This window comes from Boleophthalmus pectinirostris, unplaced genomic scaffold, assembly GCF_026225935.1.
Source record: "Boleophthalmus pectinirostris isolate CB_2022bp ecotype Guang Dong unplaced genomic scaffold, ASM2622593v1 HiC_scaffold_10, whole genome shotgun sequence".
NCBI classification, from domain to species: Eukaryota; Metazoa; Chordata; class Actinopteri; order Gobiiformes; family Gobiidae; genus Boleophthalmus; species Boleophthalmus pectinirostris.
In genome coordinates, this window is record NW_026570971.1 from 15,995,420 (window position 1) to 16,014,776 (window position 19,357).

A 19,357-nucleotide genomic window follows, 5' to 3' on the forward strand; every position below is an offset into this window, starting at 1 on the left:
TTAAATTGCGTTACATTCCACGCAATTCAATTTTGTGAGCTTAAAGTCATGTTATAATGCTGTTACTTCCTCAAAGACGTATCTGGAGTTGTGTTTTGTTTAATTCACACACATTTAACACACAAAGCCTGCACATTTAGGCTGAGTTCTTCTCTTAAACTGAAAACTTGTGAAGTCGTTTGGTAAAACAGAAAATGCTCCACTGTGTTTTTAAACTCCATACACCTTCACTAGAATCATTTGGATGATTTCAGCCCTGGATTTGCTGATCTCTACTGAACTAAAGGTAAAATGTAACTGTTAATGTGAATACTACAGCAAAAAGGTGGAACTAGGTGGAACAGAGCATTTTGAGCTTTGGAGATTTAAACAGACTTATAATAAAGGGTTACTAAAACATGTGTGAATGAAACAAAGCACAACTCCAGGTGTGTTTGTGATGAGGTAACAGCATTATAACATTCCTTACAGCTCACAAGAGTCTATTTTGTGTAATATGGGACTTTTAATGTAAAATAATAATTCAGTACAAACCCAGCAAACAAAGTAATAATTAGAAAAATATGAAGAACTCACTTTTGAAATTTACTGGAACTAAGAATTACGACTCTACACAAAGTTGACTGCATATTTCTGTAATGGTCATGAAATGTCCTCTACACTGGGAAAGCCTAGTCTGTGGGATGAGAGTGTGTGGTCCCTGTTTGAAGACGAGCAGCAGTGCTGTGCGCCCGGAGTCTGCTGCCTGTTAGACCAAAACATCAACATTTGCTCTGGCGTTTCCATGGCGCGCACGTCTCGCTGAGCTAAACCTCTCATTACACAAGATCCACATTCCAGTCCACTGCCTTGTGTGACATTTGTTTGATTACAAAATAAATGTGTGAGCTAAACATGCGCGTAAAAATAACAGACATTACATAACTTCAGGGAAAAGGACTAAATGATGGTCAGTTCAGTTCATTATTTTTGTAACTTATTTATTAATTTAGTAAGCCTCACTCTCTCAGCTTACATGTCAAGTGATGACTGAGGCTATCAACGTTCCCTAGGACTGTAATGCTAACTGTAGGCATGCTCTGTCTGAGGCTTTGTTAGGATTTAATCTGATTTTTATTTTAACACAATCTGATCAGAAAGAAGTTGTTATGGCTTCTAGTTTAACATGAGCTGTAACACATGTAAATAGCCATCCTTAGGGCGTCCGCTTCTTGACTCACACGAAATGTACAAAAACTCACGTAGTCCGTAGTTTGTTTGATTTCTTTTATTTGCAGATTTTCAGCATTTGCGTATGCAGTTCAGTGCCGTGCGGTGCAGTGCAGTCAAAGACCGTGTCGGTCTCCCTCCACAATGCCATAGTCCCCACACACCTGTCTCCCTATTTGACTTGATTATTTGACCTAATTTCCCTAGGACACACCCTCTTACGTGGACCCACCCTCCTACGCTATAAACCTAAAGACTTAAATTGACTGAAGTAACTTAAATTGGGACTGAAAATAAATCATTTTAACATTTCTATAATTTTAAGAATAATATTTAAATAATTGTTTTTAAGGTATAATAAAATATGAATTTATGGTAAAATATAAAATAACTATTTAATAAATTAAATGATGGCTCTAACAGAAGTGATTTAGCTGGAAATGCAACAAGTTAGCTGATCTGTGCTGTTAAACAAGTCCCTCTCAAATAACATTACAGTCACAAACTAGCCAACAGTTTTTCAGTTTGTCACTCTCACTCTCTTATTTGTTGAAAATCAAACTAGACGTCTGCGCGGGACAGAATTTTCAGTCCCGCTCCCGCCTGCACCCGCATTGTGCTGTTCCGCTCCCACTGGCGTCTGCAACGAATTATAATTTTCGTTCCCAGTCCCACCCGCATCTGTGATATTTTGTCCCGCTCCGGCCCAAAAAATCCCGCGGGTTGGGGACGTTCACTTTCTTAAGCTCTATCAAACACTGAAAAGAGGAAAAGAATTGTCTAAAATGTGCACGAGATTAGCCCACATCCGCAAGTTTAGGCTGCTTAAAATGTTTTTATTAACACCATATAAAATATCCAGCACAGATTATGTATGATAAGCATACATTAATCATTTGTATATTTTACTTTACACTCATATTTAATTTGCGGGACTGCAGTTTATCATCCCACCCGCCCACTCGCACCCGCAATGAGCTTTCAAAATGTGTCCCACACCACACTGTTTTCCGTCGGGTCCCACGGGTGCAATGCAGTGCTCTAAATCAAACTCCTAAACAGGACCATGAGCACTTGTATTGATCACAGGCTCCTGAAAAAGTGTTGTTTAAATCCATTTAGCATTTTTCTTGATCTTTCAGACAATCTTAAACTTTTTTGGCAGTGTTTTCTAATGTGTGCAACGTTTCACCATGGTAACTGATGAACATTCTGGCATACACAATTACACATACATGCAGAACACCCTCAGCGTGATGATATCAGCAGAACACATTTAGTTGCGATTATGTTCTGACACCTTTTCTTCTATGAGGTCTATGTGTCTTTAGAAGTTTGGCAAAAAGCTGCATATGTTTTAAAGTGGAACATGCGCATTATCATCAGTTTACACTTATTTTACTGTGAAACCACCTGCAAACAAAAACATCTCCCAAGAGTTGCACTTTGGGAGATCTTCCGACCCAGTTGTTCACTAAGGATAATCTGAATGCTAAATTTGACCTGCTTCTAAGTATGGACGGTACAATATGGATTTCTTTAGTTAATATGGACAGTTTCATGTTATTAGGTTCTTTTTTCAGACCAAGAGTTTGTTTTCATACCTTTTCGACTGCTCACTAGCGCTCTTCCTCAGAGTGTTCATGTGTGTGTTGCTGGTCAGATGATTTATAAAGGTTTTGGTGCTGTCTTCCTACCGGTGAAGACAGCGACAACATCTGACCACTCTGAGAAAGAACACTAGTGAGCAGTCGAAACTGTCAGGTATGAAAATAAATTCTTGGTCTGAAAAAAATCATTACCACAAATCCAAATGAAGTTCTAGCTATGTTCACAAATTAACTTTTTATAACAAAATGTATATTCTCAAATGGGACTCCAGAAATTCTCACACGCGGGGCTTATTTTCCATTGAGAGTGAGTTAATTTCATAATCAGCAGATGTAATTACAGCAAATGTTAAAATGTTCTAACTCTAACTTGACGGTGAACAAAATATATTATCAAAAAACAACATTTGCAAGCACATCCACTGACACAAAGTGGCTGCTGTTTGACGTAACTGTGTTTGGGGGAAAATGGATCGACCCAGATGCATCAACGGAAAGTAAAAGAAAACTGGATGTGTTTTTGCTGTAATTTTAGACTTTAGACTGTTTTTTTAGACTTGGCAGCTCAAGTGAATCGGAAAACAGAGTGTAAAAGTGGGTTGCCATGGCTGCAATAGAGTATTAAGTCCCACCACCCAAATATCCACTCCCAAATATAATACAATTTATTATACTTTTATGGTGACTATGTAATCATACAGACACCTCTCTTCTACTTCTTCTACAGTAGAAAATATATTGTCCTAATATATCCAGAATATTGCCAGCACCGATAGAAATAAATCCTGGCTATCATTATCCCAATAATAGCAGTGGCATATCAACCACCCCTATTTCTATCACATCTTCTTTAATAGCCTAAAATGCACAAGCCAATACCATAATGAGATAAATAGTCCATTTTGTGTCACTGATTGCTGTATTACAATATAGCCTTTTATTTACTTTTCTGTGGTGTATATATCGTGCTTGCCAACACACTCGCTGGCCAAAACAAGCACCTGTCATGTGGATCGACATTTGAAGCTGAGACATCCCACGCTGCTTGTACTGCCTGTTAGAAATCAAAGCGGCGGGTTCCTCTCTGTGTCTGTCTGTGTGTGTACGCACCTTTGCCTCTGATGTGGGCTCCAGGTAGCACAGTCGGTTGCCCAGTCCCTCGGCGGCCAGGCACAACTTGCGGTTCTCCTTCTGAATGCAGGCCACGCACTGGAGCACCACTTCATCATCCTGTCCAAAAGAAAGCACTCTTCAATCTGGGAACTTTGGGGAACTCACCACACAGACACACACGGACACACACACATATACACAGACACATACACATGCATCCATATATGTACATGTTTGCCTCCCATGCATTTTGGAGACTTTACATTGACTTACATTTCTATCCTGGAGACTGATTCTAACCTTAAGCATATGTAACTTTTTTCTGGAAGAGGGTCCGCCACCTACTTGTCTCTGTTAAAATTCCACAGTAAGGCTTTACATACATTGGTTTTATATAATGCTTTTCACGGTAACACAAAGACATTTCACAATAAAGTAACACTAAAAAAACAAGGACAGGATAGACAAAACAGTAATGAGGAGCAGTCATGTGTGGGGGCTTTAAATTTATAATCCTCCATGGAGACAAGCAGATGACTCCACCAGGCCAAGCTACAGGTCAGATCTGTGGAGAGGCAACCCCCCTCGCAAAAACAACGCATGTGTTTCAAAGTATTATAAAGCAACTATACATGTAACTTAACACAAAACAGATTAGCTTAATGCAGGGGTCTCCAACCTTTTTCCTCCGGTGAGGCTACTTTAAAAAACAAAAACGCCAGAGAGCTACTCATTTGAACAGTCGCAACAAAATATAAAAGTATAAAATATAAATATAAGAGCTACAACCTTAGATACAAACAGTTAGAGGCCTATAAACATAAACCATCATCCATTTATTAGTGCAGAAAGTAAATTTAGGCATGAAAATTTTACATTTACAATTTTAATAGTCATTCTAATCATCAAATTTTTGTTATTCAGCACAAAATTTATAATTCAGAAATTCTTTGGTGAGCTACTTGGGAGGAGGTGGAGAGCTACTGGTGGCTCCGGAGCTACAGGTTGAAGACCGATGACCTAAACCATTGTTCATTTACTAGTACATAAAGCTGAACTTCAAAATGATACATTTATAATGGTAATAGGCATGTAATTATACCATTGTGCTGAATAACAAAAATGATTTTATTCCGAAATCCCTTTGCGAGTTACTTGGAAGGGGGTGGAGAGCTACGGGTGTCTCCCAAGCTACAGGTTGGAGACCACTGTTTTAATGCAATACTGTAGAACCTTCCAGGCTAAGCAATGCCACCAGATCCTCAACTAGAATAGATACATAGTGCACCTTTAAACCATTTTGTTGCTCTGATAATAAATGATTTACATCACTTGGACATGATTTTTGTCTACATAAGAGGCAGATCTCCATGATGTGATTAGAGTGCATACAGATTTTAGCCTATGATACAGTGCATATAGAGCTCCTACATGGGTTCTCTTTAGTGTCTAGGCCGAGCTAATTGGGAGCTTTTCACAGCTAAATAGGACGCTAAAACACAGCGTCTCTCTGTGGCTGATTGCTCTGAGCCGACCCAATCGTCTTTAGGCTATTTACCAGGCTTATGCCGCGCAAAAAAGGCACCGCCAATTGATCGAAACGTCACGCAATTTAAGAGGAAATAACAGAGGAGAAAATAAATGTCTTAGTGGATATACAGAAGCATTAGGACGGCTTTATGTGGTTTGGAAAATGTTGAATTCACCAGGCTTAAAAGGTCTGTATTTTGAATCAAATATGCAGCTGCTCCAATTGACCACTAAATTACACTTGACTGTTTATAATCCTTACTAAGTAAATAGAAAATCAAAAGAAAAATGTGCAGTTAAGAACTCTAGTTTAATGGGAAATAGCTATAAACCAAGCAACTGAGGCTATACAGTTTTAAGTAGTCTCGATTCAAAGATTATATTGAATAAAATATTAACTACTAAAAAGTACCAAACTGTGTTTTATATACAAAGTACACATTTCTTTTATTACTATTAAATACTATAACTTCTGTTAAGATAGTGAGAAAAGTGTAGATTTTAACATACAGTATTTTAATCATTGCATTTATTCCACAAATTTCAGGTATACTAAGATTTAAATAGAAAGTTCAGCTCTGGTCCAAGAGTAAATCTTCAATAAAAAAAATTGCAATATTTCCCCAGAGGCTGAATCACATTATGTCTTTGAGGAGGAGCATGAGAGGAGCTGATTTTTAATCAGTATTTATTTTCTCATCTACTACAGATTAATTGGCCTATTATGCAGCAGACACTCTAAAATTAGCAAATAAGCATAAGTATAAGCAAACCATGCATGTCTGTATTTTAAGTAGTGTATCACAGGGCACAACATTTGAGCTGAACAACTGTCCTAATGAGTGTTTTGGTGCCTAATAATGAGACATGGAAACTCCAGCCATAGCATTTTTGCATTTGTGATTGATTTAAATTGATGAAGTTATTTTCAAATTAAAGGGCACATGTTACGATATTTTCTGATCTATGTTATAATGTTGTTTCCTCATCAAAACACAGAGTTTTCTGGTTTCATTCACACATTCAACACACAAATCCTGCACATTTACTGTAGGTATTTAGTTCTTCTCTAAAACAGAACACCCTGTTCCACTTTGTGATGTCACATGGCAATACAGTTCGCCAGTGTTTTCAAAGTCCACACACCTTCAGTAGAATTATTTGGATCATCTTAGCCTTGGAATTGCCAATCTAAACTAAACAAAAGGTAAAAGGTAGCTGTTAACTTGAAAACTACCACTTCATGACATCACAAGGTGGAACAATGCGCTTTGAGCTGCAACTGTAGGCAGATTAATATTACAGGATTACCCAAATATGTGTGAATGAAACAAAATACACCTCCAAGTATGTTTTTGAGGAGGTGACAACATTATAACCACTGTTGGGCAAGTTACTTCAAAACTCTAATGTGTTATTTTTTATTACTTGTTACTGTCATTTCAAAGTAATTTGTTACATTACAATATTACTGTATTTAAAATGTAAAACATTACATGACTATCGCAGCACTTTAAGTTACTCTCACCAAAATAACTGTTGCTGTCAAATAACAATCAGCGAGCGAAGATGCCGAACTTTTGCGCCCTATAAACTGAACCAGGACTGAACCAGGACTGAACCAGGACTAAACCAGGTCTAAACCAGGTCTAAACCATGACTAAACCAGGACTAAACCAGGCCTAAACTAGGACCAAACTAATCTTGGACTAGGACTTGGAATCTAAAACCGCCCCTGAGAGAACCCTGAGCCCATGGAGCAGGGGGTCCGCAAAGTGTGATTGGGCATCATCTGCGATTAGCTCCATGGGGTGCAGAGCTCTGCAGCGGTCCTTTCGCTCGCGGTTACCCGACGGTCTACGCGGGCGCACCTCTGGGCCCGTCCCTACATTCGGAACTGTAACGACTCAACGTAACTGTAACGAGTAAAATATTACCATTGTTTTCTCCTGTAATGTCTTATTACTGCGTTACAGCAAAAAGCAATGCATTACAGTAATTTCTTACTTTAATAATGCGTTACTCCCAACACTGATTATAGCATGCCTTAAATCTTACAAGAATCCATTTTATGTAATATAGGACCTTCAAAAATGACATAGAAAAGTACATGACAACAATACTGCATGGCTGGTTTTGCTGGTAGCTGGTAAACCATGAATCAGACAGAGCTCTTCCTGAGTGTAGCAGAGAGCTGAAATGTGCTGATATAGGCTGATCTGTACAAGAATGGCCAGCTGCATTATTTAATGTGAACGCGATTGTGCTGAGAGCAGAGAGCAGCGTGCTAGTAGTAAGAGTAAAGCAGACCATTAGCCCAGGCCCTATGCATGGGAGACGCATAAAGAAGACACCAACACATTACAGGGGGATACGGCGCAGTAACTCTTGCCGTGTTTAGGCGCATTGCAGACAAATAAGAAAAAGCCCCGGGGTGTGTACAATGCTGCTGTGTCAAACTCCCAGGCTCACAAAAGAAAGGGTGTTTTTTGCATTTAAGGGTTTGTCAATAAAAGAAGTGAGAACGAGGGCATATGCAAAGGGTCGATATTGCAATAACACTCCTTTATTGCGTAAAATGAATTGCTCAGTGTTATAATGCTGTTACCTCCTCAGAAATGTACCTTGTTTTGTTTTGTTTAATTCACATATGTTTGAGTAATCCTTTATTAGTAGTCTGTTTATATCTCCAAAGCTCAAAATAATCTGTTCCACCTTGTGATGTCAGTAAGCAGAAGTTTTACCTTTTGTTTAGTAGAGATTGGCAATTCCAGGACTGAAATAATCCAAATTATTAATGAAGATGTAGAGTTTAAAATCATAATTGAGCAATTCCTGTATTACCAAATGATATCACAAGGTGGTTTTCAGTTTAAGATAAGAACTCTTAATAAAACAAAACACAACTTCTATTAAGTTTTTGATGAGGAAACAACATTAGGCAGTACTTTTAGAGTCAGGCATCCTAATAATGTCTTTCAACTATCCTTTTGTATTAAAAAGTACAGTTCATAGGTTACAAAAGTGAGTAGAAAGGTCATGGGAAAAGTCATCGGTTTACTTATTCGATATCATAGCCATTCCAAACACACATACAAAGCTTATTCGATGCACCATTAACACATGTGTAAGAAAGTGGTGATCAAACCTGAACTAAAGGCTTGTAGTTTTGACTTCAATTCTTGATTTAGTTGCATGCTATAAGCCAGGCTATTACAGATTCTCTCAATTAGATTCTGGCTTTTTAAAAACATGTTCAACATTAATCTGCATTCACAAACACACGTCTTCCCCGAAGCTTTACAGATAAAAATGTAAAAATCAAATTAAAGCAGCATTGCTCAACTTTTCTCTTAAGTGAGCACATTTATCCCCACTCTCATAATTGTAAAAGCAGTGTTTTGCTGCTCACTGTCCATTTTAATATTGTAAAACATTTTTGGACAATAAAAAAATAAGAAAAAGCCTTGTGTGTCACTACGATACTTGGAATAACAGCTGATTGGCAGTGCTATGGCGCATCACCCATGACTGACTTTCATGTCTGAAAAAGCCGTTTTAAAGCTGGGCATGTGCCTATAAATCCATGCAAGTGAACAGCAGTGATGTGCCAAATGCTTTGTGAGTGCCATGGAGTAGTCAGGCAGATTTAGATACTTTCATAGATGTAAAATCAGGTCTATCTGCTTTTCAGTTGGACAGTTGTATTTTTGACTGCTAAACCATCCACATCCAGCAGCAATCCAAGAGAAAATCTAAACCTCTTTGTGAGAAATAAATTATGAGGACTCAAAAGTTTATTATGAGCACTAGTTCAAGGCCTGGGCTCACATGATCAATATTAAAATGCAACTAGACAGTGGGGATTGAACTCAAATGAATAGGCCTTGGGGTACATCACTGTGCTAGAACGTGAGTACCATACAGACAGACAGCTATACTCAGGCCATATAAGGACAATATCAATACCCCCCCACCACCACCACCACTACCACTACCCACACATAAACACACAGTATTCGCCTTTCTGTCAGGGTGCCAACATGCCCCATCTATCTTTAATCAAACAGACTATAGAGCGTCCATGAGCGGGCCCTTCCTCTTCTGAAGTCTCCTCCTCTTCCTCCACCATGACACCCGCCCTCTCACTGCTATCAATCATTCATAAACTCGCGCTCTAAGTGGTGGGAGCAGGCCTGGGAGAGAAGGCACCATGATGGATACCTCTATTTGAGACGGGTCAGCTTACACATCTGATCTAAACATCTAGGCTTTGGGGGATTAAGGAGATGTTTGTTTGCATATAATCCATTTCAAGCGGCAATTAAAAAGCAGCAATTAGAGAGAAGTCCAGGGAGTTCAGATGCTCTTATTAATGATGAGTCTCCGTGGTGAGGGTTAGTTATCACAGCTGTTGTTGGTGCACAATATTTATCTCCACACAACAGGCCACTGCTTTCTAAAGAAAAATGAGCATGCCCACTGCCATCCAAAGCTCTGTGAAATCTGGACTGGCTGTATTGGTTAACATTTAGCCATGGTCTGATGGATTTTTTTCAGCCAATAGCAATATTGAATATATGTTCCAGCTTTTTCAGTTCCAATATTGAGTTCGACACTATGGCTTTAAGCATCTGTCGATCCTGGTATCAACCAATAACAGCGCAGAGACTGAAAATGGCACTCATTTTATAGAAGCAAAAATAAAATAAGACAAAATTGACCCAAATGTGTTATTTATCTAACTGAAGTAACTACAGAACTAGCCAGGGTGACGTCACCTAGTGCTTTCACTCAATTTCATTTCTCCCCAGCGACTAGGTCAGGCATCGGAATACAATAGACAGTTTGCAAGAAACTCGGAAGTTATAGACCGCACACCGGCCAATCAGAGAAGAGCTGTGAAGCCAAGATGTCAAAGCATCAAGAGTCTGTCTGGGTCCCTTTTGTGGTAACAGTCACTGTAACAGTAACAGTAAACAAAGCGGTTGAGATGGATGTAGATGAAGACATACATTCTGTGTTGGCAACGTTTCCCGAGATTGAGGATTTAAAGCTGGAACAAAGAGAATGTTTGGTGAATTTTATCAAGAGGAAAGACGTTATTCCTTTTCTTCAAACAGGATTTGGTGCATTACATTTGTCACAACCAAATAGCAGTGATTGGTTAAATAAAAAAGTCAAGCAAACGAATCCTAATGCTGCAAGGTTTCACTTTGTGGAAACCCGCTGATGAATCAGGCTACAACAGAACAGCTTTGCAAAAAAAAATGTAAACAATGTGAGACTTTCTGGGCCAACTATGACCGGGAAATAGTCTTATCTGATACCAGTATTAGATCAGTGCATCCTTATTCCTCTTGCTGCCATGGTTGATAAGCAGTGTATGCTCATACTGATATCAATATAATTAATGGCAAGGCCTACACATTGATGTATGTAAAAAGAGCTGTAGAATATTTCAGACAAGCAAATAGCGCACCCCCCTCTAGAAAAGTTACATAGCACATTGAACCAGCCATGTTATATCATAAACAGGTTGTAGTTAAAATCACAAATGAACTTTTCCCTTTTGTAAAAAAATAAATAAATAAAAAATTATGCATGTCCTTGAATATAAAATCAATACAATTAGTTATATAATAAGATACAGTATATTTGAAAATGTTACATTATACGGAACTACCCATCGACCAAGACGTAGGTAATTGTTCATCGCTAATACTTTTATTGTTTTACTTTCTGCATTACTAGTTTACTGTTTACTTTCTACTACATTCACACAGTTTTGGCCACAGAACTTTAAACCAAACCAACAAACCACCCACTAAGAAAATGTCTGATGCTGTTGAAGGAGATGACATTCTGAACCGTCCTAATATAGTCTGTTTAGCAATAATTCAGCATAACTCATTTCCTCTGACACAGAAAACTGCAGAAACCAGATGTTCAAAACTGTAAAAAATGACACAATGTGCTTCTTGTTGCTCTGTTTCAAACAGAATTTTTGAATATTCTCCCCAAATACAAAACAATGCATTTTGAGCCTTGGAGAACTGGTGATCCCTAAACCCAAAACAGCATCCACGCTGAAAGCTAAACTACTCAATGAGCTTACCAAACTAAATACACTTTTGAAAACAGTTTTTGGACTATGTTAGCTCAATATAAAGGATAAGTCAAAGGCACCTTCAGAATTACTATGATCAGTTCTTTTATGTTCACCAGCTCTTTGTGGTGTGTCCTCAAGCATTTGTCAGATCCACTGTGCATTCCAAAGCGCATGTGAGAGAGTGAGCTCCACACCATAACAATAGTGTAAAATCCCATGATCCTCTGGGGCGCTGAGTGATGGTGGAGCATATCAATGAGCAAGCTGTCACCACGACTATGGGCGATGTTTTCCTGGTGCTTTCAGCCAATCACACGCTCTCTTGCAGCCATGTCATTGGTGATTGGAGAGTTTTCGCTTGGTGACAGGTGTAATATGCAATCTGAAGATCTCACTCAAGCAGTAAGTGACGCGCTATGAATCTGAAAATGTTACGGCACTTGACCTTAAGCGGTGCGAGCAAAGTCAACTAAGGTAAACATGGATCTAAATGAACATTAATATCTAGTATTGGAAAGTTACATATTATGACATTAAAGGGCCCATATTAGGCTGTTTTCTGATCTGTTATAATGTCAAAAACAAAACTGGAATCGTGTTTTGTTTCAGTCACACGTTTAACACGCAAACTCATTAAAGACTCCAGGTATGTCTTTAGTGAGTTAACAACATTCTAACATGGCTTGAAGATTACAAGAGTCAATTTCACGTAACAAAGAACATTTAATCTTTAATAACATGCATTCTTCACAGTTCTGGCTTGTAACTTAGCCTAGTGGTTCTCCATGGTGATACATAGGTTTAATGACACAATGTGGAATATTTCAGGCAAAACAACAATATCTACAATATCTGTAAACATGTAGATGGTGGACCGTCCACCACTTATCACTTTGTGCACCTGCATCTTTGAATACAGATTACATTTAAGTCCATCACAAAATCAAGTAATCAGATGATAAATCAGTAAACCTCTTCTCTGCAGTCCACAGGTTTTAAGGTCCTATATTACGTAAACCTGGCTGTTGTGAACTTTTAGCCATGTTATAATATTGTTACCTCATCAAAACCATGCACGGAGTTGTGTTTACAGTCGGGATGTGCCAATCCGATACGGATCGGATTGGGTGAATCGATTGGCCGATAGAGAGCATTAAGGAGCATGGAAGCATAATAATAAACTCTTATTATAGATCAGTGGTAAAGAGCTGCACACAGCTATCACTGCTAATTCTGCAGCTAACCTGCTAAACCCAGACTGAGAGGATCTAAAGCCACTAAAAACATTAATAATGACAGAGTTAGTATTTGTTTTACCTCTGCGATGTCTTCACAGAGCCTTAAGAGTGAAAAACAAAGTGAAAAACAAAGTTTGGACAAATCGGAGGAGCAGAGCCAAAAGCGCTAACTTGTTTACCTACTGTCTGTGAAGTAGCCACGTGCTTCTGCAGGCTCCTGTCTTTAAATATAGTCAAAAACTGCCTTTAGAAACAGTGAGATAAAACATCACCTAATGCTTCTACCACTGTGTCCTGAAGCTTTTGTACTGTGGAGGACTTTAATACATAATTTTACAATATTATAACAAATTCATAATTACAACAAATTATATAATATTTAAAAATATATTTTTAATTTAGCTTTTTTAAATCTGGTAATAATTTTATTCAACTGGGGCTTAATTCATGGTTCATGGTTCATCATTGTCTATAAAGGCACAACCTAAATTGTGTAGTTTAATTTCAGCCAGGTATAGGTTAATGTTGGGTATCCGGTATCGGGACAGAAAAAGCTGGATCTGTGCATCCCTAGTTTTGAGTTACCCATCATTATTAGTCTGCGTACATCACAAAGCTCAAAATGTTCTGGTCCACCTTGTGATGTCATGTAGTGGTAGTTTTCAACTTCACAGCTACCTTTCCAGGGCTCAAATCATCCAAATGATTCTACTGAAGGTGTATGGAGTTTAAAAACACAGTGAAGCACTCCCTGTATTACCACATGACATCACAAGGTAGAACATAGTTTTTTTCTGTTTGAGAGAAGAAGTCAGCTTAAACATGCAGGATTTGTTTGTCAAACATATGTGAATGAAGCAAAACACAACTCCAGATATGATTTTGATGAGGAAACAAGATTATAACATAGATAATTAAATAGTGTAATACAGCCCCTTTAAAAATATTTTGTCAAACATAAACATTGCAAATAGTTCTTGGCGTTCCAACACTTTGGAGAAGGCAATTTGAGATAAGTGCTCCCCAGAACTCCCCTGAAGAGGTCGGCAGCATTCAGAGAGGTACAAGCCATCAGCTCAGTGTAAGAGGCTCATCCTATCACTGCAATGCACAAAGCCACTTCCCCACAACATCCTTAACTACATCCTGGAGGTAACAGTCTGCTCTATGGGAGTCCCAACATATTTTAAAGGCAAGTCAAAAGCAATATAGAGGTAAAATGACTTGTGCTTTTTATGTTCTGAGGTCTGCGCTTTGCCCGGAGATTGAATTGCTTCACTATTTCATGTGTTGCTCCAATGTCTCCCATTGGGCTCATATTGCTAGGACTTTCACTGCGTTACATCCAGGCAAGGCTTCACCAACATGTATTTAGACTCTTATGGGAAGTGCAGTTGGAAATGTGTTGAATAAGGAAGAGAAATGAAAGGTCAAGCACTACTGCAGTAACATAACAGGAGTCTGGTTTAAAGGTCTAGTATTCAAAAAAAAATGATTCTTGTGAGCATACCTGGAGTTTTGTTTCGTTTCATTCACACATGTTTGAGTAATCCTGCATTTTTTGTCAGTAGGGACAATATGTAATGTAATGTAATGTAACAATAACTGAAATATCATGATACCATATCGTCAAATGGCTCACAATAATATCATGGGCTGTCACAATATATTGAATTATGAGTTTCTTTGCTTAAATGCATGGTTTTATAGTAGCAACCGTTTATAAACATTGGGAACTACATATCCCATGATTCATTTCAGTGTAAACAACATGAAAAAATATGTTTTTACTTGAATTCTTGGGATAATGACAGAAATAATTCACACCAAAATCTTGTCATGGTATTTTAAAAGCAGTGTCCTATCTACAATTGTATCAGCCTCTTCAAAATATCACAATAAATATCTTACCGTGAGATGCATATCGTGATAATATCATACCGAGAGATTTGGATATTGTTACATCCCTATTAGTCAGTCTACATATAAGAATAAAACTATATAACAAAATATTCTTCTTAAAAACAGCTGATCTGTACAAACATGTTCTGAAATGTGATCCATGACGATTCATATTTCAATCTTTTTGTCAATTCTTCTGGACCTGTTAAAAAAGAATGCTATTATAAAACATAAATCGCAAATCTAATCGCAGTTCAATATTATTTCCAAAATTGAGCCAAGCTCTCCAAGTATCCTGACAATGCAGTCTGACCAACAGTGACCTTACTTACACTGCCCCACACAAACCAGGCGTACATGTTTACAGAAAGAATCAGACATTTAAAAAGGCAGCATGGCAAATCCGTCTGAAGTCCCCCTCTCTCCCAGCCTCTCTCCCAGCCTCTGCAGTGCTCCCCTCTCTTTCTTTCTCTCTCTCTCTCCTGCTCTGGTTTTTGAGGTCACATTTGCTCTGTCTTGCTCCTGCTTGATCTTGTGCCAAAGAATCTGGTGAATCAACAGCAAATTGATCCAAGCGAGTGAAGCGGGCCCCCGGGAGCCAGCACTGGGAGGGTGAGGAGGAGAGAAAGCGGAGAGAGATTGCCTACAGTGGACCCCAGCCTCCGTCCCTGTATGACACTGTACTGTAATAAGTGTCCACCATTACCAGGGGCCCACAGTCAGCCCCCGCACACCGGCTGGCTCTGGCTCATACAAGGGTGTTTTGTTGCTGGGAGATTGATACAGGAGTTGGGCCACTGCAGAGCAAAATACAGCTGGCCAGACATCACACCCTGACCACAGCAGTCTCCTCCACTGTCCTACACAGGTTACACAACACAGCAGCTCGAGCAAAGGGGTACCCAAACAGTGAGTAAACACTTATTAAAACATTTATAATAAAAATTATGGGTGTAACAATAACCAAAATATCGTGATATATCGAATTACACGATTCTTTATTTAAATTAAGAGTTATGGTGCAGTAATAGCTAAAAAAAAAATAAGATAGAGGGCACACAGACCAGACCATGATCCTTTGCTCCATTTCAGTGCAGACTACATGAAGAAATAACAGTTCTAAGCACTTTTAAGTCTTCGCTCTTTGGATTAAGTCTTGTCAAGGCATTTTAAGATGAAAAAGTATCATATTTGTTAGCCTCCACAAATATTGCTATAAATTTCGTACCATGAGATGTATATCGTGAAAATATCGTACCGACAGATTTGGATATTGTTACTTTCCTAATTGTGCGCCTCCCCACCATATCGTGAGCTTTCCAAAGATATGGTTTCCCGCAATAAATATCGTATTGTGGGGTTCATACCATGACAGTATCGTATCGTGAGACTTGGATATCGTAACTCCCCTAATAACAATTAGTTTTTCTTGTGTAAATGAACATTGTGTGCACTAATTTCTGTGTTTGCATGTTGTTTGTTTTTACATAACCAGGGACGGACTGAGACCAAAAAAGACTAAACTACATCTGATTGTTGAAGTGACTTAGCTTTTTTGGTTTTAACCTTTTCCCATCCACCTTTCTTCTTATGTTTTCTGTTTAACAAATAACCAACAAGTAACTCACTCTTCTATGTCGCCTTTAGGCCTATGCAATTTATGCTTGACAAATGGGCAAATTATCATATTATCTGCCCTCTGCTGTTAGTACGGCCGACCGTAGACCGGATAGCCGTTCTCGACTTTTCCAGAATGCAGAGATTGCCAGTCCACCCCTATACATAACCCCCAATAGAAATTTCCCAGATTGCATGACAGTATATTGTCAATTGTATATTGTTTTAAATGCCAAATTAGCTTTAAAAAATAGTCTATTAAAGGTTCTACGTTGAGCAAAAATTATTCTTGTGAGCTTTAAGCCTCATTAGAACATTGTAACCTCCTCAAAAACATATCTGGAGTTGTGTTTTGTTTGATTCACACATGTTTGAGTAAACCTTTATTATAAGTTTGTCTACATCTCTAAAGCTCAAAATGCTCTGTTACACCTTGAGATGTCATGAAGTGGTAGTTTTTGAGTTTTTTTTTTTAGAGATTGTCAATTCTAGTGTTATCTTTTTAACAAATGTATAAAACGATATTTCTGCACTGGTGGTAGTTTTACATATATGAATGGTTTATCCAGCCACACTAGTCCAGTATCAGAAAAATACTGCCAAATGAGACTTGAAAACAGACAGTGTTAGATCCGCCAACATTTTTTATTTGCAATGGAAAAAGAAAGTTCAAAAAGCCTGAGAGGAGTGCAGACTGAAGCAGCCCGCGTTGTTCCTGTGACTAAGTGTTGCTGTGTAAATGGCTGTGTTAATGCTCATCTCGAGGCAAACTGCCGAACAGAGGAGACAGAAGGAAGGAGCCCCAGAACAAGGAGAAAACGACCAAAAATGTAAGAGCCTTACACCACACAAGGCTAGTGCACATCATTAAACACAGAGGGGCCAGACTGACACTGTAAATGAGTGTTGACACCGATTAAAATGGGGCGATGCTGCTGCTGAAGGGTGCTGGGGATGACAGCTTCAGAGCCTGTTCTTCTGTGGTTTGAGTGGCCCGAGGCTGGCTCCAAATGTGGAGCTGTATCAGGACTGGCACACGCACAACACCAAAACATACTGGATCACAATGTGTGCTGTAGAGATTAGTTCTGATCTATGGTGTAAATAATGTCACAATTTCATGCCAATATTGGTTTAGCGAGAAAAAAAAGACTAACATAAATGCATGTGTCCATATGATGAGCAGGCTTGCATCTCCACAAACCTTACTTGTATTTGGTCTTCCTGCTTGTTTCCACGGAGCTCATATACTGTATATTTATCTTCGGCTCCATCAACTTCGGCTCCATCCGTCAACTGTTTCCAGTTGACTTTACATTTGAATATTGTCGCCCCTCTCTCTGTAAATGCTGCAGTGATTTTGGTCTTAAAATCTTCGTATTAACCCGCTTTACATGATCCTGGTGTTTTTACTTAGCTATTTTGCCTGTTAATAAATTCCTATTCCTAATATGGAACTCGATTCCAGATTCGTTCCTCTGTTTTATACAGTCTATGATGGAAATATTGTTCCTTGGCTATGATCTTCTACAGTATGGCATAAAACTGTATCTGTATCTGTATCTGTATCTGTATCTATCGATCTATCTCTATGAAAGTATCGTTTTAACTTTCTATTTCCAAAGGTGAGAGGCCACCCCAGAAAGTCTCATACTGTACTTTTAAAGGAAGGAAATTTTTAAAAAAGATTATGTTTTGATAGTAGAAATGTGTCATCTTTAGTAACTTGCAGTAATACGAAGGCTACACTTCATCATAAGAGTAAAGAGAATGTCCTTGAATAAACACATTTCAAGCCAAATGTAGTGCAGTAGCGATGAGCAGTGAAGCATAAGAGTTGAAAAAGTGACTTTGTAACAGTAAATAGAAGCTGGTTTTCTCAATAAAATACTGAATATTAATTTGACACAAGAGCAAAGCAAATATTGGATATGGACTTAAAATAAAATCCATATTGGACCATCCTACCAAGAATGAGAATGATGATTTTGTGTATTAGTTCTTGTTAAAGCTTTACAGTAAGAGTTTCAGTGTAGGTTTAATCCAATACTAAAAACTGTACCTGTAACTGCAATAATAAATGCCTTAAAGGGCCTGTTCTGCTTTTCAGAAAAGATTTAATTTTAATGCATATAGTTTTATTTTGAAATCCATGCTTTTATTTTGGTACTTCACACCAGTCCATGGAATCAGAAGTTTGAAAATACGTGAGAGAGATGACCCTGCGTTTGATTATCTTCCGACTCCCACTTGGACCTCGGATTTGACGTCACGTCCAAACTTGAAGTTTATTATTATTTTGCATGTCGGACTCGGACTACATCAACTACCACACCCATAGGCAGTGATATGGGCGTGGTAAGATATTGCAGTGATATGAGTGACTGAAATGTCATTTAAACTAAAACAAAGTGTCCAAACTCAATGAAAACACTTCATATTTACACGTCTCAGTGGGCGGAGCCGTCTTGGCTTCTGATTCGGAATTCTTGCTCTGTCTACTTTTTCTGCCACCGAGTTCCAAGTCGGGCTGTCCCGGGAAAAGGGGTGTGGCAACAAGGCAACAAGGAGGAAACAAAACGGACTCACACTGATAAAAATCAAACTTAGTGCAACTCCTACAGAAGCAACTCCTGTATGTATACATTTGTACATTTAATTTGGGTAATTTTATGGGTGTATAAATTACTTAAATAATGAAATTGTAATTTAAAATGATTGTTATTATTTATAATAGTCTGCTGTTATTTATGTTAACTGTTATTTTCTTTGTATCACACATCCTCAGATAATATGCTAATGATAAAAAACAGGTCTGAATTTGTGATTTTTCATGTATTTATTTTCATGTTAACTGCTTTACTACAGGTTATTGAGCTCTCAACATATCTGTACTGTAATGTGAAAATATTAAGAGATCGCTGATTGTACTTTTATATTTTCTCTTGCAGTTTTCACTCTGCATTCAAAAGATGAGCATTAAATCTGAAAACTACAACATCTGTCTCGTCAATGAATCAGAGTTT

General features: G+C 38.3%; 1 protein-coding gene across 1 annotated transcript in view; it reads right to left on the reverse strand.

Moving 5' to 3' along the window:
• Positions 1-19,357, reverse strand: part of LOC110155404 (ryanodine receptor 3-like) — a 150,488-nt gene that overhangs the window by 110,737 nt on the left and 20,394 nt on the right. The window contains exon 2 of the mRNA XM_055155013.1: positions 3,930-4,049. Coding sequence (XP_055010988.1) covers positions 3,930-4,049 — 120 coding nt within the window. The remainder of the gene's footprint in view (positions 1-3,929; positions 4,050-19,357) is intronic.